The sequence below is a fragment of the Thamnophis sirtalis genome, unplaced genomic scaffold (assembly GCF_051295495.1).
Source record: "Thamnophis sirtalis isolate CommonGarterSnake01/CBP01778 unplaced genomic scaffold, rThaSir2_p1.2 scaffold_6, whole genome shotgun sequence".
Taxonomy (NCBI): Eukaryota; Metazoa; Chordata; class Lepidosauria; order Squamata; family Natricidae; genus Thamnophis; species Thamnophis sirtalis.
Genome location: NW_028261386.1, coordinates 11,456,780 through 11,473,925, shown reverse-complemented (window position 1 = coordinate 11,473,925; position 17,146 = coordinate 11,456,780). Strand labels below are relative to the sequence as shown.

Below are 17,146 nucleotides of genomic sequence, written 5' to 3'. Positions count from 1 at the left end.
GTACACAGGAGAATTTGACAAGGGACTCCTGTGTATCCGTTTTAGTTCTCCCTCTCCCCCCCTCCCCTTTCCTTCCACATCCTTGTTTTGTGTTTGGGCATGTTGAGTATCTGAATCTGGGTGCATAAATGCTTTGTTGCATTATGTTAATTCCTCAGCAGCACAATCAAATCCATGTTGTAATTAAAGCTGTCAGTTGGAAGGCAAGCCAATGGCAGCCGAAACACAGCATAACAAATGAAGTGAAATGCTTCTGCATGTAGCTATACAATGCTTCACCAGGCATGAAATTAAATAAGTAATTTGATGTTGACATCAGAAATTGAAATGATACCCACTGTTCCTTCATTCTGTCAGACCTGCATAAACAATAGCCAGAGCAAACATAAGCGCCAATACGACGCCTCACCCTCGCGACTCCTCGCGTTTAATTCACAATATATATGCAGGAATGGAACTGCGGACTTCCCAAGACCCGAAGGAGATAATTTCTTTGGGGTTCTTGATGAGCTCCTGAATGCAGAAGGGGCGGTTGCTTTGCACATCCCACTGCAAAACGCTCTTCAAAAACATTCTTCCTTTGGAAACAGCCCTGCAGCCAAAGAGGCCTGAGAACGTTCTCATGGATTGGTGGTTATTTATGAAGCTGAATCTCCGCGAGAAGATCTTTTCTGCGTTCTGCTTGTGGGCATCCCAATCTGTCACAGCATCATTGCTGTTAACCGTTTTGTTTTCGTTTGGGAAGAGGCAAGGGACTGCACACTGGCCAACAGTTTACGTAACAAGGAAAACGGGGGGGGGGCTTGTTATGAAAGTGCCAGGGGTTTGTACAAGAGATCTGTTCTGATCCAGCTTCCCCAAAGAAACTCTACAGATGAACCCCCTGTAGTTGAAGCAATGATTCCTTTATTACGAGCGCCAGCAGCTCCAGGAAAGAGTGTTCTAACCAAGGCTTCCCAAGAGCATGAAACGAACTCCTTGTCCTGACAAAAAAAACCCCTTTTATTCATTTACTGTGAATTCTGCTCATTCACATCCAGCAAAGTCTTTCAAGGGAGGATTTACAGCCACAGACCTTATCTGGCTTGGAGAGCTGCCAGGCCAATATCTGCAGAACTTGGCAAGGGGTCTCGGAGTGTCACGAAACAATGAAGCGAACTAATTGTCTCCTGCAAACTCCACTCCCCTTTCGCTCCTCTTTTATTTCCACTGGGAGGGGCCATTCATTGTCTGGCCTTACTCCCAAGTCGACCCCTGTTCTTTAGTTGTTCCCTTCGTCTGGCAACTCTGCACATGCGCACACTGGGAACAGGCTCCAGCTGTTCATCTGCCTGACTGATGTCTGACTTTGAAGGCAGCTGATAACTGGCATAAGGCTCTGGCCTCTTCTCTGCCTCCGACGCAGAGCCCTCATCAGAGCCTTCCCCAGACTCCAGGACTGGCCCATGTTCCTCCCCAATCTCCTCACTGTCCGAATCTGCTACCAGCTCTGCTGGCCACTGGTTTTCAGACATTTTGCTAAAACTAAAGTTATCGCTGATGAATGTGGTTGCATGGGATGAAGTTGAGGATGAACACACATTAAAGCAATATTGGACATATAAACCACTCTGTCTATTTATTCATCCATCCATCCCTAACTACACTGGTTTTATTAAACCCTGAGGACAAATATGTATGTTTGCAGGAAATGAAGCTTTGTATTTCTAATTGGGTTGATCAAGGGCGGCCTAGAACAGTGATGGCTAACCTTCTTGTTGTTGTCTTCCAATAATGTGTGCACGTCTGCGTGACCATGTGCCCCCCCATAATGCAATGCATGTGCAATATCCCCCATGCATCCTGCCCATGTGCACGCAATCCTCCCATGCTCCTCACACATGCATGTGCGCCCCCGCCTCCCCGTGGCCCATTTTTGCCTTAGTACTTGTGCCTAAGCTACTAAAATATCCTTCGTGGTCTTCGTCAGGAAAATGATAGGAATTTCTACAAGGAAGAGGGAAAAGTCCCAAGAGATAATGAGGTACCTACTGTAATAAGGCATCTATCACTGTAGATAGATAGAAAAGTAGTAGGCCTCCCTGCAGCCTCATGGAAGCAAAAACAGGGGAGGGGTACACCCCACGCCCCATTTTGGGCCTAGTAAGCCTCCCTGCAGCCTCCTGGGAGCAAAAATGGACTGGGGGGGGGTACACCCCGCACTCCATTTTGGGCCTACTAAGCCTCTCTGCAGCCTCCTGGGAGCAAAAATGGGCTGGAAGAGGGAACATGTGCTCCCCCTCCCACATGTGTGGCAGAGACCCGAAAATCAGCTGGCTGACAGGAGGCGTGCTCGCATGCGCAGTGGAGCTGAGCTGGGGCAACAGCTCACGTGCCTGCAGAGAGGGCTCTGCGTGCCACCTGTGGCATGCGTGTTAAAGGTTCACCATCACAGGCCTAGAACATCCATGCAATGTTCAGGACATAATATAAGCCGGTGCTTATATTTTTTTTAAAGGCACACTCTACTAACAACCCACAACCCTAGAGCAGATTTCAAGTTCTAGCTTTCTGGTTCTGCTTCATTGGCTTACACTGATGACTCTCTCTGTGCTGTGCAGAGAATATTTCCTGATCCCCTTAACGCATTAGGAAGCTAATTAGCATCCGAACTTCCAGTGAAATGGGCCACTTCTAATGTTGCCTCCCATTAAGTCTGATTTACGCCAGTGCAGCCCTGCTTGTTTCCCCTCCAGCTACCTCATGGGATCCTATGGAGAAGCTCATTGTGATCAGAGCTGGGTATAAATGCAGTGTGGAAGAGCCAGCAATTCTGTCCACTATTACTGTAAGGTGTTGAAAGGATGATGATGATGGTTTTTCTTTTGACGCTTTTAGTTCCTTATAAAATGATGAAAGGGACAACAATGATGACAAGTTGGATGATGATATTTAAAGGTTTCTAAAGCATACGTGCTTACCAATGAGATAAGAAGGCTTCAACGCAAGCTGACGCGTCCTCTAAAAGAGGCCGACAGATCTAAGTCATCCTGTTCTGAATTAAGATGCTCTATGAAATACTGATCAGGATTTGGATATATATATGTGGGGTTGAACAGGGAGCAAGTAGGGAGTAAATCACCTAAGATCACCGCAGATGGGGACTGCAGCCAAGAAATTAAAAGATGCTTGTTCCTGGGGAGGAAATCTATGGCAAATTTAGACAGCATACTAAAAAGCAGAGATATCACCCTGCCAACAAAAGTGCATATAGTCAAGGCTATGGTTTTCCCAGTTGCAATATATGGCTGTGAAAGGAAGGCTAAGCACCAAAGAATTGAGGCCTTTGAACAATGGTGCTGGAGAAGACTCCTGTGAGTCCCTTGGACTGCAAGGCGATCCAACTGGGCAGTCCTAACGGAGATCAACCCTGACTGCTCCTTAGAAGGCCAGCTCCTGAAGATGAAACTCAAGTACTTTGGCCACCTAATGAGAAGGAAGGACTCACTAATGCTGGGAAGGATTGAGGGCAAAAGAAGAAGGGGACGGCAGAGAATGAGGTGGCTGGATGGAGTCACTGAAGCAGTCGGTGTGAGCTTAAATGGACTCTGGGGGATAGAGGACAGGAAGGTCTGGAGGAACGTTGTCTATGGGGTCGCGATGGGTCGGACACGACTTTGCAACTAACAACAACAAGGAAGTAAAGGTTGGTGCGGTGGCCTTTGGACCCCCACACAAGTACACTTCTTCCTAGCTTATTCCCGCAAGTGCAGGGTCCACATTTCGGATCATTGGACGGCACTTTGTACGGTCAGCTGTGTCTTCAGGGTGCAGGCCTGTGGCTTGCATATCTTTGTTGATGGTGTCTTGCCATCTTTGTTTTGGATTCCCGCGAGGTCGCCAACCATTGACTTCAAGTTAGTAGGCAGTCTTGGCAATGGTGGAAGGTGCTGATCTCAGGACAGGTCCATACCAGAGGAGCTGGCCTTCTCTCATCTTCCCTCTAATTGGTGCCACACCAAAATGTTGTTGAAGGGTGTCATTTGTGATGTGGTCAAAGAGGGAAATGCCTGATATTGTTCTGACCCAGTCTTCCCGACAGCATGAAGCTTGTCCCTGTCCCAATAAAAAACCCTTTTATTAATTTATTGTGAATTTTGCTCATTCACACCCGGCAAAGGAGAAGGTACCAGCGTACACATGTGCCGAGCTGCCAGAAGAAAAGAACAGCTAAGAAATCAGGGTCGACTTGGGGGTAAAGCCACAGGTGAATGGTAAATGGCCCCTCCCGTAGGAAATAAAAAAGGAGTGAAAGGGGAGTGGGCTTTTGCAGGAAACAATTTGTTCATCTGTTTGTTAGTTCATTTCAGGAATGCGAAGATGTGTCCATGAATCTCAGAGACTCTGTGCCGAGTCTTTCCTTGCACAGCGCTGCATTTGGAAAATATTCACATGGCAGCTTTCCAAACTAGATAAGGTCTGTGGTCATAACTTCATCTTTAAAAGACTGTTCTCCAGGCCTTTGCTGAATGTGAATGAGAGGAATTCACATTCGTTTAATAAAAGGGGTTTTGTTGGGACCAGGAATCTGCTTCGTACTTTTTGGGGAAGCCTAGGTCAGAACAGACGGAATTTACCAAAATCCATTATCATCATCTTGCGCTGTGTTTCTTTTCATCTTCAGTCATGGAAATCACCTACTCAGACCACGGCTGCACCGTTTCAAAAACTCCTTGTAATTTCCAAGGCCTCTTATTCAACCTGTTACTTCTTCGAATTGCTGTACAAATCTCTACACCACTCACTCAATTATTGAAAGGCCTGGTCTTCCTAAGGTTGCCCCTTGCCAAAATGTGTCTTGTGTAATGACCGATAGTTTCATGGCAAGGATCACAACTGGAGAGAGAGCAGTCCTTTGACCTTAATGATGACACTGATTCAAGGATAACCTTTCAGTTACTGAATCCAATCATCCTTCGTTTTCCCTCCTTGGGGCCATTTCAAGCAGGTCTTTTCTCCCCTCCCCCCAATTGTGTTTGTGTTTGTGTGTGTGTGTGTGTGTGTGTGTGTGTGTGTGTGTGTAGGGGGATTGTGTGTTGTGCTGAGCAGCAACAACAGGGAGCAAAAACTATCTCCATGCCATGGGAATGGGAGTGCTCCTTTGGATATCTATTGTGGCCCGCCAGCAGCCAGCAGAGCTGGCAGAAGATTTAGAAGACTCGGCATCCTACCTGCATGCTTTGGAAGCCACAGAAAAAGCCATGCGGTGGCGGCGGCAGCAGAGATGCCCTGGCTCTGCAGGGAGAGTTAGGCAAGGGCATCGTGAGCCTAGGAGTTGTGCGAGCGGGGAGCGGAGTTGTCCAACATGTACGAGATAGCAGGGATAAGTATGAACATGGACATGAACAAGGAAATGGGTACAAATAAATGGGGACAGTAGGACAGGGACGGTAGGCACGCTGGTGCACTTATGCACGCCCCTTTACGGACCTCTTAGGAATGGGGTGAGGTCCACGGTAGACAATGTAGGGGTTTGAAGATGTAACAACGGAGTCAAGTAGAGCATTTCAGGTGTTGACCACTGTTGTTGAAGTTGCATTTTCTTCAATCAAGTTTGGAGCGATTTACCTTGGGTTTGTATCTATTGTTGGTGTATTATTGAGGGCGAACCTGAAGTAGTCAGTAGTCAGTTGACAGGTAGGACATTGTGGCAGATAATTCTGTGTACAATGCTTAGGTCGGACCATAGGCAGCATAGTTCCAGGTTGTCCAAGCCCAAAATATTGAGCCTGGTGGCGTAAGGGTTTCTATTGCAAGTAGGGGAATTGAGTATTCTTCTCGTGAAATACTTCTGGACCCACTCAATTGTATTATTGTTCGATATACAGTGTGGATTCCAGGCAGACGAGGTGTATTCGAGAATTGGTCTGGCAAAGGTTTTGTATGCCTGAGTTTGCAGTACAATGTTACCAGAGAAGAAGCTTCACAAGGTTAGGTTAACAACTCTTAGTGCCTTTTTGGCAATGCTGTTAGAGTGAGCTCTGGTGCTTAGATCATTAGAGATGAGTACTCCTAGATCCTTGACAGAGTGAGGGTCATCTACGAGGTCGTATTTGCCCAGCTTGTATTTGATGTTCTGATTTTTGTTGCCAATGTATCCTGCATTTTAGCCTGGGTATCCTGCATTTTAGCCTGAGTATCCTGCATTTTAGCCTGGGTATCCTGCATTTTAGCCTGAGTATCCTGCATTTTAGCCTGGGTATCCTGCATTTTGGGCTCGGCTCAAAAAAGGTATCTAAAATCCTCCAAAAGCTCACATCCAGCATCTCTCTGCAACTCTTTAAAGCAGCCATGTGAATCCAGAGGGGGGGGGATGTGGCTGTTTGAAAGAATGGGAGCCAGATGTTACATACAAGCATCTTCACAGCATCCAATTACCGAACGACAGTTAAAACTACATCAGCTTCCTTTTACAGAACAACAGAGTTGGAAGGGACCTTGTAGGTCATCTAGTCATCTAACCCTAACCCTAACCCACCCCTCACTGCTCAAGCCGATGATCTTATGCCATTTCTTACAAGTTTTGATGATATCCAAAATGAAGGTCCCGATACAGTCACCTCATTCTTCTTTATGCTGGGAGAACAATGGTTAAAATTGTAAGCTGTTATGCGATGGGCCTCAGGAAATGTACCAAACAGAAGTCCACAGCAGGAAAGAGAGAATTTCTTCCTTTCTCTACTTGAAATCCTTTTATTCTGCTTTTCCTGCCAAAAAAAAAAAAAGATAAAATAAACCCATCCCAAGATTAAAATAATTAAAACCCCAATTAAAAAGCATCACATTTGTTTTAAACCAAGATCTAAACAATTGGGCATGTATTGAAAGTCTTTAAAAATGCAATAGACACCTTTTAAAAGATCATTTTGGAAGGAGGAGAACCTATTAAGACATCAGCTAAATAAGGCTAGCAAAAACCACAAAAACATGTGAAAACAAAGCGCTGGAACGAACCGAGAAAATAAGGGCCCACAAGTGAAAATTCCACTTTATAAGTTGATGCCAGCCGAGTTTTATATAAAAGGACAACTTAGGGGAAAAATTTCTCTAATTGGGAAGATTCCTATGGGAGCAGGCTGGTTTTTCATTATTGATCTTCTGCATCCAGACACTTTCGATGTCAGGTATCAAAAATCAAATGTATGAAAGCAGAAAAATCGCTGTTTCTTACCACCACATCCCTTTTAGGAAATAAACTAAGCTAACACACTGTGGGAATAAATTGACAAACCATCTTGTGTTGTTACAAAGAGAAAGAAAGGGTGGGATGGGGAAAGAAGCAGGAGGGAAAAATGACATCCTTCCATCAAAATCCATGGGGGAAGTTTTGCTTTTGAAGTCGCATCAATCTGGGGGTCTCCCTTCTCACCAGCCTTGCCTCCTGCCCACCTCGTCCGTACCCCCACTCACCACAAAGCTTTGCCACCGGAGTCCAGGCCAACCAATGGCAACATGTCATGGGGGTTGGTTGATGTGTGTCTATTTAGTCTCAGCATAGGCCGAAATGCCATCATTAATTCATTATCCAGCTGCCTGTCAAATAAATTGGCAATTACACCCACCGCCGGAGCCTGGAATTTCAGTAAATAGCATGTTTCTGTCGATGGAGCCGTTGAGAAATGTTAAAAAAAGAAAAGGTGGGGGGAGAGAAGAAGGATGGGAGAGGAAATTAAACAACGAGAACATGTTTGTTTCACTAGCAAAATGACAAGAGACGATGCTTGTCAAGGCAACGTTGGGACTGGGGGGGGGGGGAGCTCTTGTAACAGAGCCAGGCAGAAGGGAGGTGGACTGGAATAGGTTTCAGGAAAAGGGAGAAACATGCATACACACAGAGGGGTAATTCTCATTTATCTATCTTTTTTTTCCCTATTTCCTTGCAGAGCTCCGCTCCTTCCAGCTTGGGAACAGGCTACTTTGTAAGTGGATCTCAACTTCTTTTTTTTTAAAGATACGTGTCATGGAACAGTGTCAAACATGGTGTTGGAAGGAATGTCCATCTGGGCTCAGCTCCAAGTGGGGGAAAAGACACTGGCGTCATGGAGGCTGCTTGGAAAGATGGTTTAATGTTGGACAGGATCACATGGCTTGAGGTCCTGAACAGAAAAGGGAAATCACATGCTTCCAGATGTTGGGTGAAGAAGAAAAAGAGGCAGAGATGATGAAAGTCCCTGGTTTTATGCCCTCTCTGGCCTTTGATCTTGAGCTTTTATTCTGATTGGTTGTCAGACTCCCATGGGGCCATTGAGGGGCAGCTCTCTAGGTTGTGTTTTGAGTCCAAGTTTGGTTGAGCATTGCTTCTTCCCAGGTGCCCTGTGGTGAGATGGGTAAAGGACTATCATGCCTTAATCCCATCCCCCTGGAGCTGAAAGGGGGAAATCTTTGTTAGGTAGAATAGACTGGCTCGGCACATTAATGGCCCATTGACAAAGGTGGGGGCTATTAAGAGTAAGTCTGTTTCCTACCTAAAAACATGTTTCTCCATTTCTGATCCAGGGAAATGTAATATTCTGCCTTTTCAATATTTCCCAGGATATTTCATTTTTCTAGGAGAGGGGTGGGTTTTAACTTCCTACCATGGTAATCCCCAAGAAGGGAGATGTTGAAGTGGATAATAGTATTTCAGCGGATGGGCTTACCCAATTATTTCCATGGCTTTCACCGGTTGGCTTGCAACCCAAAATTATGACCATTGTTTTGAACAGAATGCTTTGCGTCCCCACCAACTTCCTTTCTTAATCAACCCATCTTCCTTAACCCCCATTCTTCCACCCCACCCTTTAACTCTGCCCTGGGGGTGGGTCCCTCTCCCTCTTTATTGTCCCTCTCCTTTATGTTGTTGACCTCCCTTTATCCAGGTTAATCCTTCCTTCTCCTAGGACTGGTTTTCAAGGGTCCATCTAGGGTCTACTTTTTAGGAAACCAGTCTACTGTGACCAGAAGGCTGGTTTCATGCAACACATTAGCCCTCGTTAAAATGAGAATGGGCAGTCAGAGGTTCAGTATTGGGGGAGGGTTGTGTGTGTGTGGCTTTTATATAAGATTGTTTGAAGTCATCACATTAAGTCATAATCAGGGTTATCTGGGAGAGGGGGCAGAGCATTTCACGTCAAAGGAGAACTTGTGTTTTGTTAATCCAGTTTTGAGATTTAAGATGCTGTGTGAACCTAGCCAATATTTATATTTATTTATATTTATATTTATATTTATATTTTTATATATATAGGCTAGGCGCACATACACACACCACATTTTTCAGAGTATAAGACGCACTGGAGTATAAGACGTACCAAGATTTTAAAGAAGCAAATTAAAAAAAAAAGTTTTTTCACTCTACAGACCTCCCAGAAATGGCCCATTTTTCACAAAACCGGGTCTGTTTTTTGTCAAAAAAAAAAGGGCATGCATAGCCTTTAGGAGGCTTATAGAGTGCTCCTGGGGGTTGGGGGGGGGGCAAAAATGAGCAAAAACAGCCAGTTTTTTGCTCATTTTTGCTCTCTCTAGCCCCCAGGAGTACTCTGGAAGCCTCCTAAAGGCTATGCATGGCCATTTTTGCAAAGGGGGGGGGGGTTCGAGAGGCAAAAAAATGCTGTATTCAGTGTATAAGACAAATCCAGATTTTCACCCTCTTTTTTGAGGGAAAAAGGTGTGTCTTATGCTCTGAAAAATACGGTATATATGTGTATGCATGTCTTGGGAAAGAGATTTAAATACACTGAATGAGGCTGATACGTACAGTTGTATTCTACAGTAGATAGATGCCTTATTACAGTAGATATCTCATTATCTCTTGGGACTTTTCCCTCTTCCCTGTAGAAATGCCTATCATTTTCCTGACGAAGATATTTTAGTAGTGTATTCATCTCCATATTTCCAAGTATTCCATCTGCTCCATTGATTAAAGTACTGAGCCTTGATATCACCTGTGGATATAGGGCAGGATGTGGGCAACACGCGTTCTTCTAGCTATACATGCTGGTTGTCAAATGAGTTTCAGGCTCCCGTCTGAAAAATACAAGAAAAAGTGAGGCACAACCTATCAAGCAGTGTATACAGTTAATCATGCATCCTTATTAAATGCAGTGCAAGTAGGTTGCACAGGGTACGTAACCTGCTGGATTCACATCTGGTATTTGGCCAGCACCTTCCCAAATGGTCTTGAGAAGAACAGCACACGTTAAGAAATGCTGTTACCTTATCACTAAACAAAAGAGCTAACAAATGGAACTCCTGTGTATAAAACTCAGTTTGTGTTTGCTCCCATTATCTATGTAGGCATCTATCTACTGAAAAGAGCCGAGGTGGCGCAGTGGTTAGAGTGCAGTACTGCAGGCAACTTCAGCTGACTGCTAGCTGCAGTTCGGCAGTTCAAATCTCACCGGCTCAAGGTTGACTCAGCCTTCCATCCTTCCGAGGTGGGTAAAATGAGGACCCAGACTGTGGGGGCAATATGCTGACTCTGTAAACCGCTTAGAGAGGGCTGAAAACCCTATGAAGCGGTATATAAGTCTAACTGCTATTGCTATTACTATTTATAAATAAGTATTGTTCAGCTGATTGGAGGGTGTGTTTTGATACAATAACAACATCAGCTTCTTCATTCTACATGATATGTGTTAATTTTAAAACAGGTTTGAATGGAATGTTTGATTGATTTTGATTTGATTTTTATTATATTTATATGCCGCCCTTTTCCCCCGAAGGGGACTCAGGGCGGCTCACAGTTCAAATCAGGGAAGGGGGGTACAGACAGAAAATAAAAAGATGAAACATAACAATACATAATTTAAAAACACACAACAGTCATACCATTCGAGACAGGGGCAATAGCTCTTTAGCCCCAGGCCTGTCGGAACAGCCAGGTTTTAAGGGCTTTGCGGAAGGCCTGGAGGGTGGTGAGGGTTCGAATCTCCACGGGGAGTTCGTTCCAGAGGGTCGGAGCAGCCACAGAGAAGGCTCTCTGTCCTAATATAATATAAAAAGGGTGAGATTATTGGGATATATGAAGTTCCCTTTGACAGATTTTCTTACTCATTCATGCATGCATGCATGCGATTATGTGGCCACCCAATACAAACTATTTAACTAGGGAAAAGAGAAAGGGAAAGGAAGAGAAGGGAAAGAAAAGGAAGGAGGGACAGAGGAGAAAGAAGGGAGAGAGGGAGGGAGGGAGGAAAAGGAAGAAAGGAAGGGAGGAGAAGGGAAAAAAAGAAGGAAGGAAAAGAGGAAACCATAACTAATTGAAACATATTAAACAACAAAATGGTGGACAGAACTGAAAACTGCCACAATCCTAAGGTAGCACTTCATAGCTCAATTTGCATGAATTGATCAAAACTGGCATCTCAGAGTAAAACAGGTTTTTTTTTCCCCAGCCTTATGTGATGATCTCAGGAACTAAACTTGGTAGATCTGGCATGCAAGATGTATTGTTATAAAGGTGTTGGGCTAGGATGGAGGAGATCTAGTTCAAGGCCATTTCCAGACATGAAGATTCACCGAGTGCTTACGGGTCAATCATCATACCTCAGTCCAACCTGCTACCTGCAGTTGAAATTGTGGGGGTGAAAGAAAGGCACCTTGAGATTGTGGAGAAAAAGTAGGGACATAAACTGATGATGATGAAAGTGCTGTGGGTTGTCCATAGTGTTTCTCACTAACTGTGCTTAGTGCAATTTGGGATCCTCCTTTTGATAGAAATGAAACTATGTGAGAAGACCATCTCTTTATTGGAAAACTCATTCCTTCTCAGAGGTAAGAGCTGAGAAGCAGAAGCATCCAAGGGGTTGATGACATCCAAGAATCAATGAGTGGGTCCTCAACTAGAGGTTATTAATTTGTCTGGATACTGGTTTATGCAGGGGTGGCTTCAAAAATTGCAGCAACAGGTTCACTGCCCCATTGTTGGGTGGGTGAGGCCGTGGTGGGCATGGCCTAGTCGGCCTCCTGCACCATGGCGGGTGGGGCACTTTTTGCCCCCCCCCCAGGCTCCGGAGGCTTCCATCGAGCCTCCGGGAGGGTGAAAACTGTTTCCCCTGGGTTCCGGAGGCCCTCTGGAGGCTGGAGACAGGTCCATTTCTAGACTTACAAAACCTCTGGTATGCCCTTTCCCATCCTCCCTGAGCCTCCGCATGGGCCCTTTACTTACCTGGCATGATGAACGGGCCACATGGCAACTCCTGGGAGGGGAGGAGTGGCTGGGGCCAGGGGTGGTATTTGGGGGTTCGCTGAACTGGGCAGAATCCTAGTAAGAGGAGTGCCTGAACCCGTACAAACTCCCAGCAGCTATGGTTGCTTGGATGATGACTTATGATTATAATTCTCCTGGTTGGGAGTAAACAAATGGGCAGCTTGTATGGGAGGAACCAAGCTATCTTTATTGGCGGCAGAATAATTCATGTTGGAACCGAAGAATCTCAACTCATGGCGTTGTAATTTCCACATTATTAGCCCTGGTAGATCCCAATTACATGTAGTCCTCGACTTATGACCACTGTTGAGTCCAACATTTCTATTGCTAAGTAAGATAATTGTGACGTGAATGTTTCCCCATTTTACAAGCTTTGTTCCCACCGTTGTTAAGTGAGTCACTGAAGTTGTTTAGTTAGTAACACGGTTGTTAAGTGAATCTGGCTTCCCCATTGAGTTTGCTTGTCAGAAGGTCACAAAAGGGATTTACATGACCTCAGGACACTGCAACCATCATAAATAAGAGTCAGTGGCCAAGCGTCCAAGTTTTGATCACATGACCATGGGGATACTACAGTGTGAAAAGCTCTCATAAGCTGCTGGGGGTTCACGGGGCTTCGGGAGAACCTCAAGCTAAGATTCTGTGCAGTTCAGAGAACACCCAAATCCCACTACTGGCTGGCCCTGCCCACCCTTCCCCTCCCCTCCCTTTCCAGGAGTCCCCACGTGGCCTGTTTTGGATGCAGGTAAGTGCAGGGTATGCACAGAGGGTCAGGGAGGGCGAAAAACGGTCCTACCAGAAGATCATGAAGGCCGGAAACAGGCCCGTTTCTGGCCTCCAGAGGGTCTCCGGAGCTCAGGAAAGACCAATTTTCACCCTCTTAGAGGCTCAAGGAAAGCGTCTGGAGCCTGGGGAGGGCACAAATGCCCCTCTCCTATCATGGTGCAGAAGGCTGGCTAGGCCATGCCCACCATGGCCACACCCACCCAGCAACTGGGCAGAGAACCCCTTGCTAAAAATTTTGAAACCCACCCCTGGTCATAAGTCACTTTTTTTCCCCAGTGCTGTTGTATCTTCGAATGGTCCCTAAATGAATTGCCTGTAAGTCAAGGACTATCTGTCCTGTGATCTTCCTTCTGACCCCGTGACACAGACTTGTGACACAGAAGAAGAAAAGCAGCAGGTTTCAATCCACCTGGGTCCCTTTTTCATCTCTCTGCTTTCGTTTCTCATCTATTTCTCATCGTCAACTGAACATTTATGTCCCTCATCTTCACTCTCTGTGCTAAAGGGACTTACCCGAAGAGTGAAACCTGTTCCACAAAAGTTAATGTAATTCCGTCTCTGGTTCTACCCCCCCACCCCCCCACACCGAATATCAACAAATGAAGTTAAATTGACTTTCTATATATCATCTGGCTCCTTGACAGCAATGCCTCTTCCATCCACAGATATCCTTCTGTCTTCAGTTGCTGAGGAAAATAAACATTTTTAGCATCCCAAGCCTGGTATAAACTCCCCCGAAAGCAAGACGGGGTGTCAGTGACTACATCTGTCAGGAAATCTACAGACAGCTCAAGCTGTCAAGAACAGGCATGCTATGTGCTAACAACGCCTGGCTGTCTTTTCTTCACTCCCCAAGCTGGCATTTGCAAAGTACTAGACACTTGGTACGAGCTTACAGGAGTGCGCGTACACACACACACACACACACACACACACAGAGTGTTTCCTCCCTAGCGGTCTCCGTTATGGGTAGATCGCCTCAGAGTTGTATCTTGGCTCTGAAGATCCCGTTGAATTGCAAATACCAGAATAAATGTCGTTAATTAACTTTTTTTTTGTCTTTTAATGACACCCCCCCCCCCCATAATCCCTTGCACCTGGGGTGGAGTCAAGGCAACTGAATGGAGCTGTGTGTTTACTGGCCGGATGCCTTTCTTGTCACCAAGGCAGAGTTCACAACAGGTAGTTTGCTCATTGTGTGAGGGAGAAATATCTGCCGCTACCTAGAATAGAATTCACAGCCCCTGAGTGTGAGGTGAGGGCTCCACCTCTTGACCATGACACCACTCTGTGTCATTAATTAAATTGACCCAGTCTTAATATTCTTAATGTTCAAATGTGTTGGGGTTTTGGGGGGAGGGGGGTTTGGCTTAGTGCAGGGGTGTCCAAACCTGGGAACTTGAAGACTTGTGGACTTCAACTCCCAGAATTCCCCAGCTGGGGAATTCTGGGAGTTGAAGTCCACAAGTCTTCAAGTTCCCAGGTTTGGACACCCCTGGCTTACTGTGTGGGATGAACCCGGCCCATTCAATTAATTTGATGCTGAATCTGTTGTGCAAGCCAAGAAGATGGGCTCCTAAACCAGGTTAAATTGTCTAGTTCACTGTGATAATCAGACTAAGAGTCACAGATATTGTCATAGAACACCTATCCGAAAACAGCTTTATTACCCGAGACTTGGCTAACCTCTTCTTCACAGATTTTGGTATTAGACCACTTGTTCTTTTGTTTCACATTTCATTTGTACCTGTTGTGTTGCTGGCTTAGTTTTGTGAACGCTTGCAACGTTGCCTGCCATTTATTTATTTATATTATTTTGACTTAGATGCCACCTGACCCCAATCAACCGTGGAATATTCGTAGCACAAAAAGAGAATAGATATGCAACCCGGATACAAAGGATAGCAATAAACAGATGGCCTATCTAGTGAACACAACGTATTTCATATTCAGAACAGGAGATTGTGTTCATCTTAGCTCAAAGCCTAGGACAGGGATGGCTTGCCTTTTTGTTGTTGGGTGCCAAAAATGTGAGGGCATGTGCACGATAGTGCGCATGTGTGCCAGCACCCATAATGCAAAGCCTCCCCACAAACAAACTTCCAGTTTGCCCATTGGGCCTGTTTTTCGCCGTTCCCAGGCTCCAGAGGATTTTCTGAAGCCTGGGGAGGCCGAAAATGGCCTCCCCCAGCCATCTGGAAGCCGGAAATTGATTGTTTCCTAACTTCCAATTTCCTCGTTGGGCCCATTTTTCGGCCTTTCCAGGTTCTGAAGGCTTTTCTGAAGCCTGGAGAGGGTGAAAACGGCCTCCCCAACCCTCCAGAAGGCTGAAAATCAGTTGGCTGGCACACGCATGCGCGCTGGAGCTGACAGCTCACGTGCCGGCAGATATGGCTCTGCGTGCCACCTGTGGCATGCGTGCCATAGATTCGCCATCACGGGATTAGGGGAAGAGTCCTTTAAGGCCCTCCAGAACACCATCAGGATGGGGACATTGCTACATTGAAGGAATCTGGAGTATGCCAACTTTATTGGTACGATCCAGCAAAACTTGTAGCTTGGGAGTTATTTGATATCTGAGCCAAGGTGGCGTAGTGGTTAGAGTGCAGTACTGCAGGCTACTTCTGCTGACTGCCGGCTGACTGCAATTTGGCAATCCAAATCTCATTGGCTGAAGGTTGATTCAGCCTTCCATCCTTCCAAGGGGGCAATATGCTGACTCTGTAAAACCACTTAGAGAGGGCTGCAAAACACAGTAATGTGGTATATAAGTCTAAGTGCTATTGCTATAGCATTTAGAGTCCCTAGGGAGTGGGCGGCATACAAATTCCATTAAAGTTTGAAAGTTTGAAAGCTATCTCAAGTAGCCAGTAGAACTTTATAGGTGACTAGACTATGGGCCCTTGGTAGGGATAATTCCTTACCTAAAGAGAGAAACAAAATGACCACAGGTTGGAAAAATAAGTGGGAGCAGGAGTGACTTCTGACTTCCTGCCTATTTCCCCACTGACTTTCCTTGTGGGAAGCTGGTGTGGAGCATCAGAAGCGATGGTCACAGGATTATGGCAGAGTGGCCTCATAGCAATACTGACGTGCCCCAAACTTTTAGATTTCAAACCCACAGGAGTGATGAGTCACAGATTATGGATGCATTCTTAAAGTTAACCCATTTGAGACACATTGATTTAAGCCCTATTGCCCTAAGATGTACTGTTTCGCTCAGTTGAAGGTTACAAACAGACAAACGGAAGAGTTTTAGTGTTATATAGCAAACCAGCCTATTGAATAGCACAGAAGCAAACTGGTAGGTACTGGTTGGGTGGGAGAAGCTGGCAGTTGAAGTTGGGTGGGAGATGCTGGCATTCTCAAGTTGGCCAAGGTTAAGAAACACGGATCTAAAGGGATAGAGCTCCACTGTTCTATGCTGCAATTAGCTTGGGTCATCCTGATAGAACAGGGGTTTCAAACTCGATTTCATTGAGGGTCACATGAGGGTCGTGTTTGACCTCAAGGGGTGGGGTGGGCATGGTCAGGGATGTCACTCCTGCCAGGGGCACCTGTGGTAGCCCAAATGCTCTGCCAGCGAAAACAGGTTCACAAGCTCCGTTTTCACTGCAGAGGGTTGCAGGAGGCCGTGGCAGCCGAAAACAGAGCTTGGGAGCCTGTTTTCACTGGCAGAAGTACTATGGGCTGTTTCCTTCACTGTTTCCAGGGTGGCCCCCCAGATCTAAGTACCCCACGGGCCGGATCTGGTCTTCAGGCCTTGAGTTTGACACCCCTACACTAGAATACATGTCCACAACTGTCAAAACAGGAAAGTAATAGGGGGAAGGAATAATTACACATTTGAGTTAGTGAATGATTAGTAATGATGGACCAATTTCCCTATCATTGGAAGTCATACTTAGAATGCCAAATTGTAGGTCCAAACATTGCATTCTTAATCAGATTCTCTCCATATTTTTTTGGTCTTTCAAAAGATGTTTATATTTCATTCCCATCACATCTGGCCATCAAAGTATATTATAAGAATAAGATCTTGCAAATGAGATGTCTTCACTTCCTGCCAAAAGGAAACGATTAGAGCAATTGATACTTGAACGCAAACAGAAAACGACGGTTCTTGGATCG

At 45.6% G+C, this 17,146-nt stretch overlaps 1 protein-coding gene across 5 annotated transcripts in view; it reads left to right on the top strand.

Moving 5' to 3' along the window:
* Positions 1-17,146, top strand: part of AUTS2 (activator of transcription and developmental regulator AUTS2) — a 1,079,640-nt gene that overhangs the window by 439,348 nt on the left and 623,146 nt on the right. For all 5 annotated transcript variants that reach the window (XM_087717194.1, XM_087717195.1, XM_087717197.1 and 2 more), the window contains one exon: positions 7,923-7,958. In XM_087717194.1, coding sequence (XP_087573320.1) covers positions 7,923-7,958 — 36 coding nt within the window. The remainder of the gene's footprint in view (positions 1-7,922; positions 7,959-17,146) is intronic.